The sequence below is a fragment of the Thunnus albacares genome, chromosome 5 (assembly GCF_914725855.1).
Source record: "Thunnus albacares chromosome 5, fThuAlb1.1, whole genome shotgun sequence".
Lineage (NCBI taxonomy): Eukaryota > Metazoa > Chordata > Actinopteri > Scombriformes > Scombridae > Thunnus > Thunnus albacares.
The window spans coordinates 34,023,753-34,041,252 of record NC_058110.1 but is presented as its reverse complement, the minus strand read 5'-3'; the positions used below and the strand labels follow the sequence as shown (position 1 = coordinate 34,041,252).

The following is a 17,500-nucleotide window of genomic DNA, read 5'->3' as shown; positions in this document are numbered from 1 at the left end:
AGTAGCAGGGCAACTAAACTGCCCAATTTTGTTAACTTGCTCAGCTTTTGTTGATTTGGTCATTTTCCTTGATTTTTGTGCTTCTGCTGTGGTTCAGTAGGCTACGTAGTTAAATGGTTTCTTTATTCGTCTGTTTTAATTGCGTTTATTGTTGATATACGACCAGGAGTCTATACGGGGTGTTTTATTTTGAAAATTGACCGGATGCTCAATGCTGTTTCTGTGTCTGACTTCCTGCCCAGCTCCATCTGTTCTGTGCTGCTTGATGCGGCCTCTGTAAAAAATAGACGAGGCGTCTATCTTTAGCGCAGCGGAGCGGAGAGCCGCTTCTGGGACGCTTCTGAAACGCGCCGCGGCGTGCCCGGTGGAATCGGATACATTGACTAGAGCGGCCGCGATCAGCTCCGGCAGCCGCGTCGGAGCTGGAACGCGGCGCACACGCGCCCGGTGGAATTTAGGGGTCAGTGTCTCTCCTCTGCTCCGCTGTGACGTCTATCAGCAGGTCACATCCACCTGCTACATGACGCACATTTCTTAATTTGGGCATCACTTTAATTTTCTAAAATTAAAAGCAGAATAAAAACAAAAACAGGATTTTTAAGCCTCTTTCCACCTTTATTCGAATACAAATACAAATAATTTTGCTGCCTCAACAAATACAAATACTGGACCCTCTGCTCATCCTTAGTTCACACACAGAGACTGACTGTTGTTAAACCTCAGTGCTTGTTGCTGTCGTCCATTTTTAACCATAATTAAAACTCTGTATCCTGTCTGACAGCATGTTCATAGAGATGTAGACATTTTTAATTAGCTACTGAAAAAATCTGCTCTAACAAATCAATACAGTGTTCAGTATGAAGCTCTGTGAAGTGCAGAATTTATTCTCAGCAAATACAGACTAGACAGGAATCTACAGCAGTGTTGCACTGAAAGATTCAATAAAACCTAACAAGCTGTTTAAAGCAGGATTATCTCCTGTGACTGAACTACAGAACCAAACACGGTTCTTTAATAAATGGAAGTCGGATTCCTTTTGTTTCTAAAATTGTTCAAATCATCAGAGGCTTTATTATTTCATCAGAAACATGACTTTAAATCTACTGTGTAGATAAAGAGCTGTAGCATGTACATTCATTAGCACAGTCGGGTTTGTGGATCTTCTTCTTAGCAGCTAACTGGTTCATCATAACAGAGTAAAATCTGTTGTAAGAACAAAGGATGTTTTGGGAAATATAATCCATCATTAATGTCGTTCTACGTCCCCTTTTTACTGTGTTTCTCCTGCAAGAAGAACTGTTCTATCTTAAATAGTTACAGACATGTATTTGTCAGTAACAGGAATCTGTCTACAGACTCAGATCTCTACCTGTGTTCAGTCTCAAACCAAGAACAAAGTCCTGCTCCTGAAACTCAATAGCTTCACTTTTTGGACGCATATAAACCATGATGGAATTTTAAATGTCGACGGCTCTGTTGACAGCTCTCGCAGCAGTCGTGGCTCTCAGGTTCTTGATTCGTCAGCTTTCCTTTGCGTTTCCAACATCGATATCTGGAAAGAGCTTCATCATGAGAGAAGCCGAAGACGTAATGAGCTTTAGACATCCCGTCAGAAACAGCTGCTGACGTCTGATCGTTGCTTTCTGGTTTCACAACAATGAACCTTTAGAGTTTCTTCTTCTGCTCAGCGATGCAGAGGAGGAAGGGCTGCGTTGCATCAACTTTCTCCAGGAATGTAGTGAGACCGGCTCCTTCCTGCAGTCTGAATGACACAGATTCATATATATGTATATACACAGTATATACTGAACATAACATACGAGACAAGCAGGAAGGTTTATTCTTACAGTCTCATATCAACCTGTAACACTTCTTACATACAACTGCAGCACATAAAAATCATGAGTTTAGTAGAACAAACAGCTGACGGTTCATAACTTAACGCATCTTACATGACAAAACAACAACAGTCCTGTGATAACTACTTCTCTAAATAAAGTTGAAATTAAGTTTTTGATGTAAATTCAACGTTTTGGTCATTTTGAAGCAGCAGTCAATATTCAAATGACTGTAGAGATGATGCTAGTTTAGTTTTAGTTTTATTGTTGCATGTTGGATTTATTAAAACAGGCATCTGAGTGTGTTTTGGATTCATGCTCAGCCTGACGGTCACAAGCTGCCTGCAGCTCTTCAACATAAAGATTTGTGGGCAGACTCTGGAATTCTGTGATGACTTGATGCTGGAAATATGAAGAAACTTTCCAGATACTTCGTCCCCCAAACATCATGGAAAAGTCCTGGTCAATCTTCAAACACAGACAGGATGTCCATATACAGGTTACTTAAATGTGCTTTACATCTAGAAGGATGAAACAACGTATACATGGACGAACCAATCCAGACGAGGGAAGACATCCAGGACTGAAGACTCTTCTGTCTGTAACCGAAGGTGTTTCTCATCTTCTCGTTAACCACAGATTTATCTGTTGGGTGTCTAATTAACGAGAGAATCTTCCTCCTCACTGAAGAGCAGCTCATCAATTAACACAGATTCTCGTTAAGTTGTTGGGCTGATCTAGAAATTAAGGCTGGAACGCCCACAGAGGTCGTCAGAGGTGTTTGACTGTTGTAAGTAAGATCAGCCAGTATCGACCTCAGGATCATAGTAACGTTCCTGCTCACACACAAACACACACACAACACACACACAAACACACACACACACACACACACACACACACACACACACACACAAACACACACACACACACACACACACACACACACACACACACACACACACACACAAACACACACACACACACTCAAAAACATTACAAATATTAAGCAGAAATACGGTCTGATGACATAAGTGCGACAACATCACAGTTTTTGGACTTTAAAAAGACATTAAAACTTTAATTTTTCCATTTTTTGCGTGCAGATCTTGGACACGTGGACAAAACATTTCCCAGTGTTTAACTGGTCTGAATCCTTCATGTGTGTTTTCTTTGGTCATTTAAACTGATTTCTTGCTCATATGATTCTGACATGTTGCAGCGTTTTAGTTCTTTTATAATCTTTGAAGATTTCTTGGACCAGATTATCAACCTTCTGCAAAAATGTTTCCAATCTATCGTCTTCATGCTTAAACAGATAAATATTTAGTTTTGACAGTAAGTTATATTTAATCTAGTTTGACTTATTACAATAACCTGGTGTGAGTTGCACGATAATAGTTCAAGTGCTGCTAATCTAATACTAATAATCTTAAAATCGAATACATTTGTTGATGGTTTCGAGGTTCACTGTCTTCATTAAGCTCTCAGGAGCCTTTTCTGATGAAATGAAAGAAGCTGCCATCAAATTAATCTCAAGATCTAAAAATTGGTCCACAGAGGAATAAAAAAAAGTGTTGAAAAAATTCATGACAGATTAAATCATATTTAAGGATATTTAAAAACATTTCTGAGTTGATTTCCCTTCATGAGACCACATTAAATAAATAGCTTCAGTTATTATAACATTATGCATCAAACTGGTGTGAAAACTAAAAACTATTTCCTAAAAACAAATTGTTATGAGTAAACATCAGAATGATCATTTTCAACCTCTAGTTTAATTGTAATGTACTTTCCCTTCAGTCTCGGTTCTTCCTCCGCTGCCGCCATCTTGAACATGTTGTGTGTTGTTTCGTCTGCAGCGGATCACAGAAGACTTCAGCATCATGAGGATCGTCATGGACCTCCGGAGGCAGCGACCGTCTGCAGTACAAACCAAAGTAAGAAGTGTTTGTGTGCCAATCAAAGACTAAAACCTGCTCAGTCTGCATTAAACCACAGTTATAATGACAAATAACAGAAATGATAAAATAAGTCTTTAAGATAATGTTACAGTAAATGATAAAAGTTTTCACCCATATGAACAGATGTTACAGGTGTTTGATCAGAATAATAATTAGAATAGGAAAAATGTTTCTACTTAGTTGTAATAAAGTGAAGTTTACGTTTATTGACAACACTCCAACATATTCTAAAATAAAACATATCAGACGTTGTCGAAGGTAAATAAAGTCCTGGATTTATTTCCATCACTGATCCTGCTGTTCTCACAGTCATCAACCGTTTATAACAACATCAGCATCAAACGTCGATAATTCAATCCTAAAAACAAACAAGTGATAAAATGTTTTTATGATGTACTCAAGATAAAATGGTAACAAAGACTCACATAACATCACATCATAAAAGACAACAGGTGAGTAACGTTTGGTTTTGATCAGTCGTCAGTTATAGCGTCACTCAGCTGGAGGGACGATTTATCAGGAAAATAGCCGAAGTTTTTAATCAGTGGAAAACACCAGAAACTAGCCCAGATTACCACAACCCACCCAAAACAACATTGTACCAGTCCTGTTAAATAAAAATGAGCTCATTTGCATTGAAAACTACCCAACCTGGCAACGCAGAGAGTGCTGTGAGTGTTTTTACAGCGTGAATCCACCGGGGGGCGCTCTGCGGTTAAAATTTTAAAATAAATAAAAGAGGAAGATGAAAATAGTGATTTATTTTCTCAGTAGAAGTTAGTGTCAGTATTATTTTAAAATGTCAATTATTGGTGCCAACATGATATCTGACAACTTGTACAACATATTTTAGTTTGATGTAGTTCTGAGCGATATTTAACAGCTCGGGGTCGATTCGTGACTTTTTTTCCTGTAAACAGCAGAATTGAAACGTCGTATTTTTAGGACTCTGTGTGCAAGACAGTTGAGGAAGAATAATAAAAGACCTGCAACACCTGCACACTGACATTATCATACGTAAAGTACAAATTATCCCACACAGCAGCTGACTGTCAGTAGAGCATGAAGGTTTCAAGGAGAGGAAATGAAACAAGATGGAGCCTGTTACCAAAAAACATCGTTTAAAAAAAAAATGCACTTGACCGAACATGACAAAATGTTAATTTTAAGCTCATTGATTGGCTGTTTCTTGCTGAAATGCACCTTTGGGAGCCGCAGTTAACTTTTCCCTAAAAACTGTAGAAGAGAGAAAACTGAGTCACTGAGATTGTCTGTGAGGAAAATAAAACCAGAGGCGTCGAGAACAGTTGACTTCTGCTTACATTTGGTTTGGGACACATTTGAGCTGCTCAGCAGGAAAGATAAATAGACTGTGGTTTAAAAACGGATGTTAAGGTGGATCTGGTGGATTATTTTTATGACTCAGAGGTCTAACTTTTGATTTTTCGGAGAAAGAAAGTACTTTTTGCATATTTAAAAGTAGTTTCTTTGCTTTAAAGGTGCTATAAGTAAGAATTTTAGTTTAAAGCATTCAAAAATTAACTAAAATTATCAACAGAACATGAAGAAATAACAGTTTTGATGTCAAAGACGTCTATGTATCGTGTTGCAGAGATATCTACTGAAGTTAGCATGCTAACTAGCTAGCCTCGTCCCGTCCTGTCTTGTAATACCACTTTATACCTCAAGAGGTGATAATGAGTCAGTGTAGCATAAGAGGATGAAGAAACGCTGCCTCCAGGGTGTATTCCAACCTCCTGTCAATCATATTGACGATACTGTTGGTCAATAAATCGACGGCTGAAGAGCAAAACCTCCGATCTGAAAAATGCACTTTTTTGAGAAAACTAAAAAAACTTGTTTTCTTGCAGAATGTTATTTGTTAAGGACACCCAACACATAATACACTGTTTTTGGACTATATTATTATATTATGTGTTATAGATATTAATGCCTCTCAAAGTGCAGATAGGAGCTTTTGCACTGCACCTCTACAAAACTCTGAATTAAGTTAATAATTAAAATTAAATTAAAAATAAAATTAAGTTTGTTTTCAGGTAAAAAGATGTAGTAAATGTGATAGTTGTAGTATACTAGGGTCAGAATTCCTTAAATTCAGTGTATTTGTTTCCTCGTCGACTGGAGATGAATGTTCAGTGATTCGTGCTGTAACCTCTCTACACACTCAGGGACTCTGTGTTGTGTTTTTGTTTTGTTGTCGTAGGGCGGGATTATCTTGATTATCTTGATTATCTTGATTATCTTGATTATCCTGCAGACAGACTGAATATGAGCAGCCTTCCTTGTTCTCATCATCCAAAGTGAAATCTGCCAATCAGAAAATTTTGCAGATAGGAGGTTTTGCGCTTTGGCCATCGAAATGCAACAGTAAACACAACGATAGCTGAAGCTCTTGGCAAGCGACCGTTATCACAACCGACACCACCACCACCCACTCCTAGCAAGAAACCACGTTCAGCGGCAAAGAGAACAAGTGAAGTAGAAGTAGAAGATATTGGCGTTGTTTTCCACCGCCGGAGACCTGCTCACGGCTGGTTTGGAGTGTCGACTATAAAATCAACAGGAAGCCAGTTCTTACATATAGCGCCTTTAATGGTGGAAGAGTCTTTATCAGTTACATTTGCATTAATCCGACAGCTAACACAATAAACTGTCCTGTCATTGATGTCTGTGGCTACGATCATGTGATTGCAGTAAAACCAAGTGACACTAAGAGATATCCAGAGGACACAACTAAGCTTAAAGTTTACTGTGTGAGGAAATATAGAAAACTCCAGAGTGCTGACAGAGTCATAGTAATAAAAACTTGTCTTCCTTCCTCTCCGCAGGATCAGTATCAGTTCATTTTCACGGCTGCAGCCTGTATGTTCGAGCGAGTCCTGCAGGCCGCCGGTCGTCAGCGCTACCCGAGTCTGCCTGAGGTAAAAACACAACAAGAGAAGTCGTCACATTTACATTCTCTATGAAGGGTTACTGAACGAGTGAGTGAGAGGTAGAGGAAGTACACAGCTGCAGAAAGAGGAAGTGATCCCACTTCCTGTATGCAAACTGGCTGCTGCAGAGAGTTTGAGAGCAGATCATCCAGAGCACACAGAGAAAAAGCAACGTTTAACAGGAAATCCACCGAAACTAAAGTAAAACTAATGGACGCCACGCTTTGAAAAAGGTAGGTCCACCTTTAACCTTCACTGCATCACAATAACATTAACCTGAAGGAGCAGAGTGCAGTTAGAGAGGTGATACACTCACATCCAGGCAGTCATCAAAACAAACCGCCATAAATAACATCATACATGCAATAACACTTCAGTATTTCCATTGTATGTTACTTGATATTGTATAAAATCAGTGTGTAGCTGCCGTTTGCAGGACTTTTACATGTAATGGAGTATTTTTACATAATGCAGAAGCATACAGCGAACACATCATGTTGTTGAATTGCTATAAAAAATAGATTCTTTGTCATTAAAGGCTCAATCAGTGATCCAGATGTAAAACCAAACCGTAACATTGAGAGCTGCTTGTCAGTCCTTCAAATTTGCTCCCAGAATGCAGAGAACAGCCGCAGCCGACTGTAACTGATTTATCCACAGAGTTGTGGTTTACACCAGACCACTTTAGGTACAACGTGAATCACACATACAGTACAGATATGTGATGAGAAGACCGAGAGACACACCGAAAACCACTCTCTAGCCGATGGTTTACCTCACCGTCTCATCCTGATATAACCTTGATTCTTCGTTTGTTTGCGCAACATCTGATAGAAGATCAAATATAAAAAAGTCAGATAAAACTTGTGTTGGCCTGCAGCTGTTTGTGTTTCTGTTCTGGTCCGACAGACTGAAGAATTAAACCAGTGTTCAAATTCTGTTTTTAGACTTAATTTCAGTAGCTCACGTTGTTTTATTAGCGTAGATTCTTGTATTTATTCTCTTATCTGCAGCAGATTTGTGAAAAAGTTTTGAAAGTCAAAATAAAAGCCAAATATTTTAGCTGAAGGGCCAAATTTAGCCCACGGGCCGCTGTTTGCCTACCACTGGGTTAGCCTTTTTATATCTGTGATATTTTATTACGTATGTTTTATAAACTGCTGTAAGACTTTATTCCTGTAACTTTGTTTTTATTGTTTGGGGGTTTTTTGTGTGTGTGTATATAAAGCACTTTGTAACATTAGTTTTGAAAAGTGTGATACAAATTTTTTTAAAAATGAGGAAGATTGTAGTCACAGTTTTAAAATAAAAGACAGAATGGAAATGACATAATAGATTAACACCATGGTGGTTATTGTTGCCTAGCAGCCGAGTACAGACATGAGGCGTCACATAAGCAGAGCGGAGCGATGTTTCCACTGCATCACTGCATCCATACTGACATAATGCAGTCAGTTAGTTATGCAGAGTTTAGAAGCTTTATTAACAGGATCGTGGATACACAGTGATGTGATTGATTTATTTTAATGTGCAATGTAAAAACGTGCACCGCTGCTGCTTCTGTGCTTGTATTTTACAGTTCTATGTAGTTTTTACCTGTTAGAGAGCTGCGTTAGCCGCGTATAGACAGAATAAAACAGAGAGGTGTGGTCAGCGTAGCGGCTTCAGTTGATTATAACGGACGCGCTCTGTCGCCCCGCTGTACTTTGGCTGTAAGGAAGAAGCGACTTTAACCTGCAAACCAAACCATCAAACCTAACCAGACGTTAGCCGTAGCGCTGTGACTTCATAAAACATTATTATTGTTTATAACAGTTTTATAAAAGCACAGACAGATGATGTCGTCCTGCTGATAGAGGCGCCATGTGTCGTTCTGGAGTCACGTGATCAAACCACAGATCTGCTGTGATTCTCAACACAGGATAAACATGTGTATAAATGTTTAGAGGAGAGTTTCTGAGCGTTAGAGATGCGACAAAAATATTGAAAAAAGTTCATATTAATGGATTTTGTAGCTTCTGTTGTTATTTTTTGTTCCTCGTCTTACTTCCATTCGGGGGATAATCATGCTCTCAGTTTTGGAACTACAGTTCCCATAATGCTTTAAGTGATATTCAGGGCCTTTATTTGTATTTTGAATCGGCTTTTAGCAGTTCTTGTTTGCAGTGTAGAAACGTCTGTACAGGATGTTTAACTGTCACCGGATCACTTTGAAGAAAACTTCAGTTCTGTAGTGTCTTTTCCCTCCTGATCAGGTTTATTTGCATCGTACATCAGATGTCTTCTGGGTGTGTACGTGACGCTGAATATAAAGAGTTTCATGTCTGTGTGTTCAGATTTGAGTTGTGACTCAAAGAAAGAAAAGAGTCTTGACACCGGTTGCATGTCACACCTCTCCTTCACAGTCTGAAACTCTGCTGCGACGTGTGAAAGTCAGAAACGCTCCGTGCTCTTATTTCACAGAGCTGCTGCTTGGGCTGCAAACACATATAGCATATTTATTTGCAATCAACATGTAACAGTTTGTGCACAAAAAAAAAAAAAAGTAACCCACCTGCTGTTAGAAAGAAGAATAAATGAAACTAAACTGAAGTGTTTTCTGTTTGTTCACCAGCTCAAGATACCGGAGAAGAAAACCATAATAAAATCTGCTTCCTCCTCCAAGAGGTAACTGTCTGTCTGTCTGTTCCGTTTATCTGTCCGCAGCCAGAAAGACAGACAGGCAGGTGTTAAATTAACGCTTTCTCACCCTCCTCACCCATTCCTCCATGCCTCCATCCCCATATGTTACCATGTTACCATGGAGATCGAGCAGAGAGAGGGCAGAGGAGGAGGAGATGGCAGAAGAAAGCAGAAATGAGAGAGAAGAAGAGGACAAAAATACAATGTGCAGAGAAAAAAAAGGGGGGGAGGTGGAGGAAGAAAAGTGAGAGAGGAGAGGAAACAGGTGAGGAAGGAGATGTAGGAGGTGAGAGGAAGGAAAAGTAGATGGAAGGGAGAAAAACAGGAAGAGGAGGTGAAAAGAAGAAGAGTGGAAGAGTGTGAGGGAGGAGAGGAAGAGGAGGTGAGAAATGTGAGAGGATTCGCAGGAGGAAACAGAAGAAGAGGAGGAGAGGAGAGAAAGGAGAGGAGAGGAGAGGAAACAAAAAGGAGAAAGCAGAGGAAAAGAGGAAGAGGAGAAGAAGACTTTAGTTTTACATCATGTGCGGCTGCTCTGGTTAAGCCACACCGGTTAGCATATCAGTGTAACCATGGCGACTTCCAGAGCAGGAAGTTGAGAGAGGAGTGACTTCCTGCTGAGATGTAAATACGCAGCAGCAGCATTAAAACCGTCATCAAGTAAAACAACAGTCAGGAGCTCAAATGAAACATGTTTTTTCTTGCTGTAATGATTCCTCCTGTTCACACTGACCGTCAGAAGATCCCTTCATAATGACCTTACAATGGAAGTGATGGATTTAAAAGTTTATCTGAAGCTAATATGAAGCTTCAGCGTCCAAATGAGTCAAATCTAGTAGATATCTTTCAACGTTACAGTCTTTTTAGTGCCAAAGTTCCTCTTTACACAGACACTTCCTCCTATTTATGATTTACAAGCAGTATATAAACAGCTCATAAATGGTTTATAACACACTATAATGTAGTTGTGTATCTTCAGGAGGAGTCTTGCTGTGGAAATAATCTTCTTTAATTGAATTTACAGGTGTTTCTGGTTAACAAGATATTTAATAAAGCAGAAAACAAACTGTCCACACATATTCAGATCAATATGAAAATGCTTCTTTTTATCCACATGTGGACCCAGTAACAGTCAGAGAGACTCTTTCATGTGTTGTCACAGTAACAGGAGACTCATGAAACGAAGCCATGCTGCTCAGCTTTCAGAACGCTGTGTTCTTTATTCTGCCACAGAGGAAGTTTAAAAATAAAAATCACTTCCTTCCAGAAATGTAAAAAAAAAACCAAACCCACAGTTTGAAGTTTATGTGCTGGACTTGTTTTCTTATATAAGCGAGTATTCTTTATCTCATCTCATCTCTCTCTTTCTCTTTGCGTGTGTGTGTGTGTGCAGATTGTCGCAGCCGATTGTCATGAACGATACGTACGCCGTGGTTAATAAACCCAGACACCCCCCCTCACCCTCAACAAGCCTCGCCTACTCCACTGTAACCACAACCAGACCCAGCGTCGGCAACAGGTACACAAACATCTGACGTTTACTGAAGCACTTTACTCTAAATCAGAGATAAATACTGTTTTATATCCAGTACATTTATATATCAGTGGAGGTTTAGTTAATGTTCAGTTCAATCAACAAAATGTGATGTTTTATTACAGATTTAACTCAGTATAAAGTAATTAAAAGTTCCACCACGACCAGCTATACTGTAAAATGCAGCTTAATCATAAATACATCAGTGATAATAATCCAATAATAGAATAAATTAAAGCTATAATGTAATTATTCCACATTAAAATGTCTAAAAACAACTAGACCTATGTTATATATGTTGTTGAGTTGTGTACTTACATTATCCCAAATGTTTCCAACAGTTTTCAAACTCAGAGAAATCTGTCATTTAATCAAAGTAACGGACCGTTGCATTTGGTCGCCTGTCGATGGCGTCATACCTCCTCTACCAAAGAGTAAACACACACAAGATGCACACGGCGGCGCTGTGTTTGTCCGCTACAATGGCGTCTACCAAAGAGTAACTTACACACATACAAGATAATACATCGGTGTTGTGGTTGTTCCACACAAACTGTTATAAATTGACTTTTATTCAGTTTTAAGCCACATTTTCATGATAAATGTTTTAGATTTTGGTCATTTTTAACTATATCTTTTAACCGGATGAAGGATTTTATTTACCGGACGTCTGGATCTTAAGTTAACAGAGAAATAAACTGGACAAACGTTAGCAGCAGCTAAGCTAACAGCCCCTACGGGAAGTCCGGTGCTCGCTAAACATTGTCGGAGAAACATTGATTTTTTTAGGTGAAACAGCTTTATTCTGTATTTTTAACGATTTTAATCTGTGTGTGCGTTTGTTTTTGGAGAGGAGGAGACCTCTCCTGGTAAAAACCTGCTAAACGTCTGGATCTTAAGTTATAAAAGAAATAAACTGAGCAAACGTTAGCAGCAGCTCGGCTAACAGCCCGTACTGGACGTCCGGTGCTCGCCAAACATCATCGGAGAAACACTGATTTTTTTTAATGTGAAAAGATAAATAAGGAGTTTTTAACTGAAAATCATGCAAAGATATTCCAGTAGAGCCCCAGAATATAAATATACAATATAAATTTAACAATTAAATGGGTTTTGGAGTTCGTCTTCAACTAATGCTTCAAATCCAGGATGTTAGGACGGGGCTGCAGTTTCTCCTCTTTTTTCCCGGTAAAGTTTTTGGGGTTTTTTGTCAAAGACTTTTTCTCTTATCAAAATTGAGGATGTGATATGTTGTACATTCCATTTAAAGCAAATGATGTGATCTGTAACTTTTGGCCTACGTTAGCTTTATTTGACTTGACTTGAGGTGGTGAACCATCTGTGGAGCTCCTCAAATGTGTAAATTAATGGACTGTCAGTTCGAGAGAGGAGAGAACCTCTGACTGTGTGTTACATAATAAATGCAGACACATACAAAGTCAATGGAAAGACATGATGAGATGCAAATTAGGGAACAATTTGAATAGGGATGGGTTTCAATAACCAGTTCCATTTTGGATCCAGTTCCCGGTTGTCAGAGTACCCAGAACCATTAAGCTCTGACACTAACAAATCTCTTATCAAGGCTTTTATCTCTTCCTCAATCTTTTCATTGGTAAAGATCAATAGAAAACATAGAAACATCATCATCCTCATCTCTGGTTAAACTGACAGACATCATCAGCAGCAGATTAGATCAGCTGTAGATAATTAACGTGTGTTCTCTGGTGAATGTGTCTCTGCAGCTGCTATCTGTATTCACACAAAGATTGTTTGTGGATAAAGACGCGTCACTCTGTAACACTGCTGTGCAACCGTCTGTGGACTGTGTGTTTCTGTAGTTTGACAGAGTAGAGACCAGTGGTGGAAAGTAACTGGTACATTTACTGTAATACTTTAACTACATCAAGCTCATAATACTTATGTACTTTTACTGAAGTAGGGTTTTTCATGCAGGACTTTTATTTGTAATGAATTTCCATCTCATAAATGATGCTGCTCAGATCATTTTCAGCTCGTCAACATTAAAAAAAAATCTTCAATTCAATATTCAGACGCATCCTGGTGTTTCCAAGTGTTTCTTACTTGATGCTGTTTGACTCCCAGGTCGCTGCCCTCCTCCCATCACTATGACAACGACGTCAAAGGAGCGTCTGCAGCTCCTCTCTACAGCACTGTGAAACCCAGAGCTAAACCAAACACTCTGCCCTCGTCTGCCACGCCCATCTACGACACAGCAACATCAGCCAATCCCAGGCCAGGGGAGGGACCACCGGCACTAGGTAACAATGGAGAATATCAGCTGTTTGCAGGTAACAGGAGGAGGAGGGAGGGGGAAGGGGGGAGGGAGGGAAAAAATGGAAGTAAAGAATGAAGGATGTGACCTGACTGTTGTTTCCTTCCAGCTGAACGTCATTCATCAACAGACGATGATTATGAAGATTTCTCCACTTCTGTGACAGACATCCCCAACATGTGCTCACGTGATGGCATCGGTCAGTTCACCTGTACAACCTGTCCTCACATGTCAAGGAACAGACTGTCATTTTGGGAAATCTTTCTCTTACTGAACTGTGCTAAGCTAGGCTAGCAGTTTCCCCTTACTTTGAGTCTTTGTGATAAGCTAGGCTAGCAGTTTCCCCTTACTTTGAGTCTTTGTGATAAGCTAGGCTAGCAGTTTCCCCTTACTTTGAGTCTTTGTGATAAGCTAGGCTAGCAGCTTCGCCCTTCTTCAAGTCTTTGTGATAAGCTAGGCTAGCAGTTTTGCCCTTCTTCAAGTCTTTGTGATAAGCTAGGCTAGCGGTTTCCCCTTACTTTGAGTCTTTGTGATAAGCTAGGCTAGCAGTTTCCCCCTTCTTCAAGTCTTTGTGATAAGCTAGGCTAGCAGTTTCCCCTTACTTTGAGTCTTTGTGATAAGCTAGGCTAGCAGTTTCGCCCTTCTTCAAGTCTTTGTGATAAGCTAGGCTAGCGGTTTCCCCTTACTTTGAGTCTTTGTGATAAGCTAGGCTAGCAGTTTCCCCCTTCTTCAAGTCTTTGTGATAAGCTAGGCTAGCGGTTTCCCCTTACTTTGAGTCTTTGTGATAAGCTAGGCTAGCAGTTTCGCCCTTCTTCAAGTCTTTGTGATAAGCTAGGCTAGCGGTTTCCCCTTACTTTGAGTCTTTGTGATAAGCTAGGCTAGCAGTTTCCCCCTTCTTCAAGTCTTTGTGATAAGCTAGGCTAGCAGTTTCCCCTTACTTTGAGTCTTTGTGATAAGCTAGGCTAGCAGTTTCCCCTTACTTTGAGTCTTTGTGATAAGCTAGGCTAGCAGTTTCCCCTTACTTTGAGTCTTTGTGATAAGCTAGGCTAGCAGCTTCGCCCTTCTTCAAGTCTTTGTGATAAGCTAGGCTAGCAGTTTTGCCCTTCTTCAAGTCTTTGTGATAAGCTAGGCTAGCGGTTTCCCCTTACTTTGAGTCTTTGTGATAAGCTAGGCTAGCAGTTTCGCCCTTCTTCAAGTCTTTGTGATAAGCTAGGCTAGCGGTTTCCCCTTACTTTGAGTCTTTGTGATAAGCTAGGCTAGCAGTTTCCCCCTTCTTCAAGTCTTTGTGATAAGCTAGGCTAGCAGTTTCCCCTTAGGCTACTCAGTGCCATGCTATTGGTCTGACAGCCCATTATTCTGGAACCCAGTAGTGTGAAAAAACTTCCCATTGAACCCAAAGCCCCAAGTCCAACAACCTGTTATCCTCAGAACAAAAGCCCACTGCTCCAAAAAACACACACTCTCCCTCCTCTCTTTTGTGCCTAAACTTAACCGGGCCTTAACTATAGCAGTGTCGCACCATTGTACTGGTTTCAGCCTGACAGACAACCGATAACCCCTGCCAAGTTGGACAAAACACTAACAGATGACTGTCCTCTACCTCTGACCGAGGTTTCGAAAGGGTTCCCAAAATCTACACGCAAGACTGTCTTAGCCTGCTTAGGCAACCAGAGTGCAGCCTGGCTTCTATAATCACCAGCTGTCGTTGAACCGCGCTAATGGGCCTATTTAGTCAAGTATGTCCTTACAGCTGGGTCACAACAAAAGTGTGTGGGTGCAAATAGGTGTTGGAGGTTTGAAAGTACTCCAGGACGGCCTTCTAACAGGTCATCACTGGAGGAGGCCCACTCTGAGACCCACTCTTATTAATTTTTAATATAAACAAATTTAAAACTCATGTCAGCCATATTCCATTCCGTCTTTTTCTTACGTGGGGGACTAGAGAAGACCTCAGAGATGAGCACAAGTCAGGAACTTTGGTTGGAGTTTATAACAATACAAACCAGTTTTATTTGGATTTTACAAACTTGAGTAATACAAAATATAAAAAGCAGAATACAAAAACTTTAATATGAAAGATGCAAACAAGAAAAAAACCCTCTAGGACTTAAAGAAGTTATAGAAGTTATAAAAATGCAAAATAGGCAAACTGGGAAAAAAAGGCCATCTGTCACGGCCCCGAAAAGACCAAAAAAAAGCCCCTCGGCTCTCTTATCTTTATTTTTTATATTCCCCTCCCATGCTTGTAACTTTCCTACACCCATATATGGTGATCTGCCAGAACATCTTCCTGGCGTTGATAAAACGATGACATTTATTGGTTTGTCACTTAGAACAAACAGTTTGAAACATTGACAGTTAATACACCTCTGCTCTTTTATATTTGAGGTTAGGCTGTAGGGGTTTCAGCCTGGTACAGGAAACCACAGCTTCACCCTGGGCTTAAAGTTCCTCTACCGGTTGTTTATTTCCTAGGTGATTGTTTACCTTTGTCGAGTCTCGCTTTGAAAGTTCAACTATAGTTTAGCACAGATATGTGTCTATGGTCAGACTTATCACCAATTAAAATTAAATAATTTAGTCACAGGTAGGTTTGAGAGGAGTTTGTCTCGGCCACATATAGTGGAGCTTTCAACACCATAAAACATAGGTCTTCTTTAACAAGCACATCAAAATACACTAAGATATTAAGTTTAACAATATGTTAATGGAGGCTATGATTACACAGACAGTAGGAAACAGTTGAAGACTTTATTTGCCTCGCCGTCAGTCATTTAAAATGTACATTAACTCATCACTTTTCACAATTCACTCAGCTGTTCTGATAAATTCGGCGTCATGTTTCACAAAGCAGAACTCTGATTTAATGAAATCACAAAAAATTGCGAGGGTGTGCTGACTGACGGAGTTTCAGAATGTCAAACAGTAACGTCACATCTTACTTTATTCAACTTAGTTCGCAGAAGAGCTGTTGAAGTTAAATATCAGCTAAAATGAAAAATCTTTCTTTAGGAGTTGTACAAAGTCGCACATTATGATTTATACGTTATCTGTTAAACTGAACAATATATTAACGGAGTCTGGAGAGCAGGAGTAAGGCAGGCAGTCACTAAACTTCAACCCCAGAGTGTGTGTTTTCACAGCAATGGACCTTTGGAGCAGTGGGCTTTTGTTTTCAGGATAACGGACCGTTGGACTAAGGGCTTTCGGTCCAGTGGGACATTTTTCAAACTACTGGGGTTTCGGAATAATGGGCCTTCGGACGAATGGGTCGTCCCTGGCTAATTTGAGTCTTTGTGTTAAGCAAGGCTAGCAGTTTCACCCTACTTCCACCATTTGTGCTAAGCTAGGCTAACAGTTGCCCCCTATTTCCAGTGTTAGTGCTGAGCTAGGCTAGCAGTTGCGCCGTATTTCCAGTGTTAGTGCTAAGCTAGGCTAGCAGTTGCTCCATATTTCCAGTGTTAGTGCTAAGCTAGGCTAGCAGTTGCTCCATATTTCCAATGTTAGTGCTAAGCTAGGCTAGCAGGTTCCCCCTATTTCCAGTGTTTGTGTTAAGCTAGGATAAGTTTACCCCTATTTCCAGTGTTTGTGCTTAGCTAGGCTAACCACATCCCACGCTTCTAAGAGATGAAACTAGCAGACAGGTACACCTGAACTGTTGAACTGCTCCTTTAACTGTGTTTAACTATGTTTTGTGTATTTTGAGTTGAACTGTGTATCTTAATGTGTTTGTGGTATTTTTCAGGATTTAACTGTCGTATTCAGAAGCCCAGAGGACCCAGGGATCCTCCTGCTGAGTGGAGCCGACTGGAGAGATGAAACAGCTGAAGCGGTTCAACTGGACTTTACTGGTTTACAGTCAACTGTCAGACTGGATTAGTGCATTAAAGTGAACAGTGAGGGATTATTTTGAACTGACTTTGACTGAGACTGGATTTATGAATCTGCTGTGTGATACAGTGCTTATAGAAAATCATCATACCCCTTTGACTTTTTCCAGCTTTATTTACAAATTTAGCCTAACAACATCAAGCTAATGAAAAAAAGGCAACAGATCTGAAAATTAATAAAAATTGAAAAACTAGAATAACAGGGTTGTAAAAGTCATCAGTCCCCTGATTTAATACTTCATAGAGCCATGTCTTACAGCCATCAATCTGTTTGGATATATGTCCCTACTGTCTCTGCACAACTAGATTGGGGAATGTGTAGACTTGTTCGAGTTTAGTCAG

The 17,500-nt window shown here is 40.0% G+C and overlaps 1 protein-coding gene across 2 annotated transcripts in view; it reads left to right on the top strand.

The window, feature by feature from the left end:
• ptpn18 (protein tyrosine phosphatase non-receptor type 18) overlaps positions 1–17,500 on the top strand; it is a 34,206-nt gene that overhangs the window by 15,155 nt on the left and 1,551 nt on the right. The window contains exons 10-16 of one of the 2 annotated variants that reach the window (XM_044350507.1): positions 3,704–3,781; positions 6,655–6,747; positions 9,374–9,426; positions 10,832–10,957; positions 13,079–13,284; positions 13,378–13,467; positions 17,014–17,500. The exon at positions 17,014–17,500 is cut by the window's right edge and continues 1,551 nt beyond it. In XM_044350507.1, coding sequence (XP_044206442.1) covers positions 3,704–3,781; positions 6,655–6,747; positions 9,374–9,426; positions 10,832–10,957; positions 13,079–13,284; positions 13,378–13,467; positions 17,014–17,087 — 720 coding nt within the window. In that variant the 3' untranslated portion in view covers positions 17,088–17,500. The remainder of the gene's footprint in view (positions 1–3,703; positions 3,782–6,654; positions 6,748–9,373; positions 9,427–10,831; positions 10,958–13,078; positions 13,285–13,377; positions 13,468–17,013) is intronic. The other variant, XM_044350508.1, reaches the window with a different exon arrangement.